Source organism: Solanum tuberosum, unplaced genomic scaffold (genome assembly GCF_000226075.1).
Source record: "Solanum tuberosum cultivar DM 1-3 516 R44 unplaced genomic scaffold, SolTub_3.0 scf00216, whole genome shotgun sequence".
Lineage (NCBI taxonomy): Eukaryota > Viridiplantae > Streptophyta > Magnoliopsida > Solanales > Solanaceae > Solanum > Solanum tuberosum.
In genome coordinates this window covers 722,135-728,680 of record NW_006239143.1, presented here as the reverse complement: position 1 = coordinate 728,680, position 6,546 = coordinate 722,135, and the positions used below count along the sequence as shown (strand labels likewise).

The window sequence follows — 6,546 nt, the reverse complement described above, 5'->3', positions numbered from 1 at the left end:
CCACCCCGACGCCAACCCCAACAACATTTTTGTCACTATTCTTTTTCAATTCTTCATCTTTCTGCAGTTTCTTGTAGGTAAGCATTCCCAAGATTGGATTTTTTTTAAAAAAGTTTGTGGGGTTTTGATTTGACTTGCATAGGGATTTGCAGGATCAAGAGGGGTTCATTTTCATTTTCTTGAAGAAGTTCAAGTTAAAAAGCTATCTTTACACCCCTTTTTAAGTTCTTGGTTTTGGGTAAGCTTTATTTTTTAGTATTTGTTATTGCAGATTCAGATTCAGATGAAAAGCTTTATTGTTGCTCTTGTGTTAGTATATAGTTCTAGGAAGATCAAGATTTGGTATGTAATTTGTGTTATGGACAGTTTTATATGTTAGATTGATTGAAATTAGGAGTCAAAATCCCCACTTGTTTGCTTCATAGAATGGATTTCTCAGAATTTATGGTTTGATCAAAGCATTTTCTTGTTTCCGAAGTTTCTGGAAGTATTGTAGATTTAGAGATAGTGTTTCCTCTTTGCGTATGTAAGTTGGTTTGTTGTCTCTCTATTTTTACAAATTTGCAGGCTTATCTTTGCTTGAACTTTGGGGGAATTTCCTATGGTGACTTTTCGATTGAAATTTGTATACCACATTGCATTTTGTTATATTAACTTTTAAGTGTGGAGGAGTGACCTTCTCAATTTGTAGAGATAATGGAATAGTTTTGTTTGGAACCAGAAAGTAAAGGGTCCTCGTTTCGGCCAATCGTGTCCTGAAATTAGTGGCTTTGCTTAGACGAAGGAAAGATGGTATTTTCCTTCCAACAGTGGAAAGAAAAGGGCGGGTGGTGTGGGGGTTGGATGTAGCAAGCTTTCCATCCAAGTTTGTTTTGGAGTCCTTAGGTTTATTATGGTATTGTTATTTCCGTGCATTCGAGGTTCCATCAGAAAAATGATTGGTTTGATTTATGTGTTTTGAAAAGCAACATTGTTTTCAGATTTTGTGTATCATTTTTATAAAAAATGAAATACATAGATATTCTGGCAGAAATGGATGGATTAGAAGGGGGTTTGGTTCTTCATCACCGGGCGGAGATGAATGGAGATCTTTTCATCTAAAACAAGATACAGTGAGTCTTATGGATCTAAATCTTGTAAAGGGTGAAGTGGAACTTTAAAGTTTCACACGGCTGTTTTTTCAAAGCAACAAAAAGAGGAAACATCACGACTACTGTGGTGGATGCACTTGTCAATCTGTCACAATCTTTGTGGTTAGTTGAAAATGATCAGAGCATATAATTGCGAGCCATGAGGTGGCTTAAGATGACTCCTTTCATTTTTTAAGATAATATTTCTCAAACAACTTTAATTTCTACAATTAGCCATGCATCTCAGTTTAAATAGAGAGTATGATGAGTAAATGTGGTTACTAAACTTTGATTGGTGTTAAATGACCTTTTTATTGCTTATATCCATGTCTTTTAATCATTGCTGCTGACCTTTGATCCAATAATTCTGGGTTTACAAGGTGTTTATCGTGTCCTTAATCTGCAGGTGAACTTGCTCAGTATCTGAGTAGACTTTTCCTTGGAAAATGTATAGAGGCAATGGCACTCACACTGAACTTCCTATTTTCGTGGATGCGAATGGTTTCCAGTATCCTCCTAGTGCACCAAATCAACTTCAATTATTCGGAAGCTGTGAGTTTCTCTTATATTAGCATATGTAAATTGGATTGTGAGCTGTTCAGTATTTGTATTTCATACTCAACAGCATGACAAGTATAAGTATCTGTTTTTTTTTTTTTCGCTTTTCAATCTATTGAACACTTTGCTTCTATATCTTTATTTGTTCACGAAGATGCTTCTAGCTGTAAAGCTCTGCAAAATTGTCGGAAATGGGTTTTGAACATTGTTTATTGTTATCGATTCTATGAACTTTCTGAATCACTATAACCATTATGAACCTTCAATGGGCATACCAAGTTGCAGGTGTACAGTTAATCGTGGCCGACCAAATTTGATAGAACGGCATTGAATTTTGTTTCAGAATTCTTCTCTTGTTTCCAGTGTTGCAGTTTAGCTACCTCTTGCTAAGCCTGTAGTCTGGATTTCGCTTACAATTAGGGGTCTTTCATGTACTTATCAGTACAAAAGGATGAGGAAAATTTGAAACAAATAAGCTAAAGGAACCTCAAATGCTCTTATATATTTATCAGCATTTCAAGTTTTTTTTAAATTTGAGTAACTTCATCTGTATTAAACTATTTGGTAAGTCTTAACTTGTCTTTCTACTACTGATGCTGTAATTCTGACATTTCTCATGGGATCTTTTTAATCTTTTTGAAAAGGTCTCATGAACACCTTTTTTTGGTGTCTTTTAGAAGTGTATCTCAAGTCCTTTTTGGTATTTGTACTAAGCCTTGGGTTGTGCTCATGAACTCATTTCTCTTAGTTTTATCTTACAGCCATTATTGGGCCGTAATGTTATATTTGTACTAACAAGCCTTGGGTTGTGCTCGGTAATTCAAGATTTACAGGAAAGTCCAAAGGTAGTAGCAGGCATATCTCAGCTATTCAATGTCTTGAGCAGGGTGGGGTAAGGATGCGGGGAAGAGGAAGTGTAAATAGAGTTGGAGTTTGTTGGGAAGTCTAAGCCTCAAAAATATAGCTTTAGCCTAACTTCAACAATATGGTTTATGAATTGGAGTTAAAAGTTGCCCTGTATTAAATGTCATAGCAAATACTGGAACATTTGTGTACTATCAAAAAAATATTTGAGGAGCATACCAACTCTGATTAGAAGAGGAAAACTTCATTATTATAGATTTCACACCTAAGTTTATGCTTGAGGATATCAAGAGTCGCTGGGATCTTGCAACAAAATTCTAGAGGCATCACTCAATTTCTAGTTTGATGTTTCCGTGAATTTGTTCTAGGCATGCTAGTCTTTCTGCACCACTAATAAACTCATACTGATATGTAGTTTGCTATATATAAGTGTTTACAATGTGCTCTTTCTTTTGCTACAGTGCCACTTGGATCCACTGCTGATCCTGTAAATTATTTTGTAAATGAGCATGCTACGCCCATGATTCGGCATAATCAAGGCAGGGAAGCAGGTGTTTCCAGGCAGCAAAAGCTTCAATTTTCCTTGAATCATAATTTGGTTCATGATGACACTGAACGGCCAGCAAATGTTCCTGCCCAAAATCCTGTATCTACTGGTTTAAAGCTATCATATGATGACGATGAACCCAACTCTTCTGTCTCTTCTGCAAGTGGAAGTATCAATGCATCAGCATCAGTTATAATGTCTCTTGGTGACAACATTAAAACAGAAATGGAACGCCAGAAGAAAGAATTTGATCAGTATCTTAAGACTCAGGTATGGTACAACATTTTCCTAACATCTGATATAATTGCTTTTCTGCTGGAACTCTTTTTTTTGGAGGGTGGGCGATGGGGGGGTGAGAGAGGATTCTTTGATTTGCTTAACCGAAATGAAAGCATATATGTTTTGATACATATGTTTTGTACTCACACAAGAACTTGGTAATATTGTCTACCTGCTTCCCACAATCTGTAAGGACTTGAGCTAGATGAATTTGTTCTCCAAAATAAATGGCCCTCTTAGGAAAGTGCCAAAGTTTGTACCGTTTACTCACTTTTTATTACGCTTGATTCTTATTTCTTATTTTTCTTCTTCTTTTTTGATATAAAGACAGACAAGGACACATTATGTCCAACGGGGTTCACATCATCATTTACAAGTCAGCTTAGGGACATAGTCTCCCAAGATACTCCCTACACTAAAGAATCGGAAAACTTCGCTAAACAATGCACAACAATAGTAAAGGGTCTAGGAATATATACAAAATCTACTTTCTCCAAAGTTGAAGCCGTATGCCAAATCTGCTCACATATGTCAGTCACGTTTACTCCCCATGGGGCACGCATTTTCTTTTTGAGTAGGTCGATCACATCCTTTGCATAGGACAAGATTTACACTTTTCTCCTTCTGTTTTGTATGGCCTTCTTAACACCCTCAACATGGTTTCACACATATGGACCGGTGAATTTGGAAGTCGACATAGTACATGACTTAACTATCCACCTTCTCTCATCTTATCCTCAATGTGTGCTACTTGCAACTTCTGCCTAATGCAGTCATGTTTAATGTTGTCTATTCTTGTATAGATGCATATCCATCTTGTCATCCACTTCTTTGCAACACTCATTCTGTAAATGTATTGATCTTTTAACTATTCTATAGAACTTAATTTTCACTTTGTTAGGCATCATTCTATCACATCTATTCACCTTCATACAATCATATTTTAATGGCCAAATACATAGTTAGCCCCTCAATATTTGCACCAATTATCAGATAAGACACCTAAACTATTCTATCGATCATAAACACTTCTACTTGGCAGAGGTTTCTCTTGAACACTCGGGATCCAACATGCCACATGCATGAAATGCACTTGTTGAGTATGTGTCAGATCAACCAATCAACTAATGACTATTTTTTAAGAAAGCAAATAAGACTTTTGAATCTCGAGGTCTTAAAGTAAAGATATGTAGAATGTACCAAAATGTCCTTTAATCTTGTTGTGTTAAACATCAGGTGGAAAGTTGAAATTAAAGAGTTGTCAAAAAAGGAAAGTAAGACAAACAAATTGAAACGGAGAGAGTACCAAGTTTGGGCTACCATTCTACTGAAGGCTGAAACATTGAGTCTAGATTACACTTTGGTTTGTATTACTTATAAATAAAGACATATCTGTGGTCTGGAAGCAGTAAGAAATTAACATAATTTGGTGTTATTTTTAGAATTGGTCGGACGCCCACCTATGATACTGTGGTCTTATTAAATAAAAAGAAACAATATGCAGCAGCTTTGTAGAAAGACATTATAAAATGTGTGGATGATTAAGGAATTAACAAGGCCTGTGGTTTTTTTCCTTTGAAATTAGTCAAACATACACCTACATATATTTTATTCACTATAAAAACAGAAATAATACCTAGCGTCTTTGAAAAGAAGTTACAACATGTGCGGGAAGAACAATGAATTTACAAAATGTTAGTGTTTTATTAAATTGGTCCGATATTGTGAAAAAATATATAATTTCTATGAGTATCAAGTAGGATTATATTCACCTAGGTATGTACAAATTATTGCAACATCTTATGTAACCCAATTTAATTTGATGTTGTTAATTGCTTTTACCTTTTACAGGAAGAAACTTGGGCTAGAGGTGTTAGAGACATAAAGCAGAGACATATGGCTTCGTTACTGAGTGCAGTCGAGAAGAATGTTGGCACTAAGTTGCAAGAGAAGGATATTGAGTTAGAGAACATAAATCGAAAGAACAGAGAACTAGTTGAACGGATGAAGCAAGTTACAGCTGAGGCGCAAAATTGGTGTTACAGAGCCAAGTGTAACGAATCTTTAGTCAACACATTAAAAACGAACCTTCAGCAAGCGATGCAATCTGCTGAACAAGGAAAAGAAGGGATGGGAGACAATGAGCTAGATGATGCTGCATCCTACATTGATCCAAACAATAGGCTCAGCAATATCCCTAGTGGTTCTGGTAAGTGTACGTCGACGAAAAAGGGGATTATCTGCAAGGTATGCAAATTAAAGGAGGTATCCGTCTTATTGATGCCTTGTAGACACTTGTGTTTGTGTAAAGATTGTGAAGGATTAGTTAGTGTATGTCCTATCTGCCAGTTGATGACAACTGCTAGTGTTGAAGTGTTCTTGTCTTGAAATATGAGCAAAAATAAGACTAAGGCACAAAAAATAATCTCGTACAGATTTTAGATAATTGTTGTGGATTTATTGTATAGAAGCAACTTCTTGAAATTGGAGTTAACTGTCATGGTTCTTCTTGATGCTTCATTAGATTAATTTGGTCATCATTTATTTTCTACTTTAATGGCCCTTTGCAACCAAAGATTATATTTTTGTTATTGAAATGCAACTTGAGTACTCCACTTTGAGGATGAACATCTTTATTGTGTGCATCCTTAACTCGTCTTCATTGTGTCAATTGAACACTTTAGCTTACGAAATGAGCATCTAGACACCTCTAAAATTTATGTCATGTCAGTTTGGGGTGTTCTCGACACATAGTAGAGATGAGTTGAGGTGTCTAGATGTGCATTTCCAAAGCCGAAGTGCTTAGTTGTCGGTAGATATCAAGTTAAGGTGTCTATATATGTAATATGCCATCTAAAAACCCAATGTCAATAAACGGGTGAAGCTAGATAAGGCTAATGGGGTTCATTCGAACCCTCTTCAATGAAAAATTACATTGTTTATACATGATTAAAATTACTTTTTTTATGTATATATAATAGATGTTGAACCCTAATGAGTTTTCTGTGTGTTTACTTTTCATATTTTGAACTCTTTTAGTGAAAGTCTTGGATCCGCCACATTTAATCGAACAAAATAAGAAAAAATGTGCTTTCAATATAAAAAAGTTAGTCCTTCATGAATTCAAAGCTCCAAGAGTAATTTGAATAAGAAGTTGGTTTTAATATG

At 35.5% G+C, this 6,546-nt stretch overlaps 1 protein-coding gene across 2 annotated transcripts; it reads left to right on the top strand.

The window, feature by feature from the left end:
- Positions 1–5,907, top strand: LOC102587845 (E3 ubiquitin-protein ligase BOI). Of its 2 annotated transcripts, XM_015312839.1 has the most exons (5): positions 1–77; positions 153–238; positions 1,537–1,682; positions 3,014–3,369; positions 5,230–5,907. In XM_015312839.1, the coding sequence occupies exons 3-5, from the start codon at positions 1,577–1,579 to the stop codon at positions 5,764–5,766; spliced, it is 999 nt and encodes a 332-aa protein (XP_015168325.1). In that variant the 5' UTR covers positions 1–77; positions 153–238; positions 1,537–1,576; the 3' UTR covers positions 5,767–5,907. The 2 variants fall into 2 exon arrangements, with proteins under 2 accessions (XP_015168325.1, XP_006356429.1); XM_006356367.2 differs by lacking the exon at positions 1–77 and having other exon boundaries at positions 86–238.
- Positions 5,908–6,546: the final 639 nt, after the last annotated feature.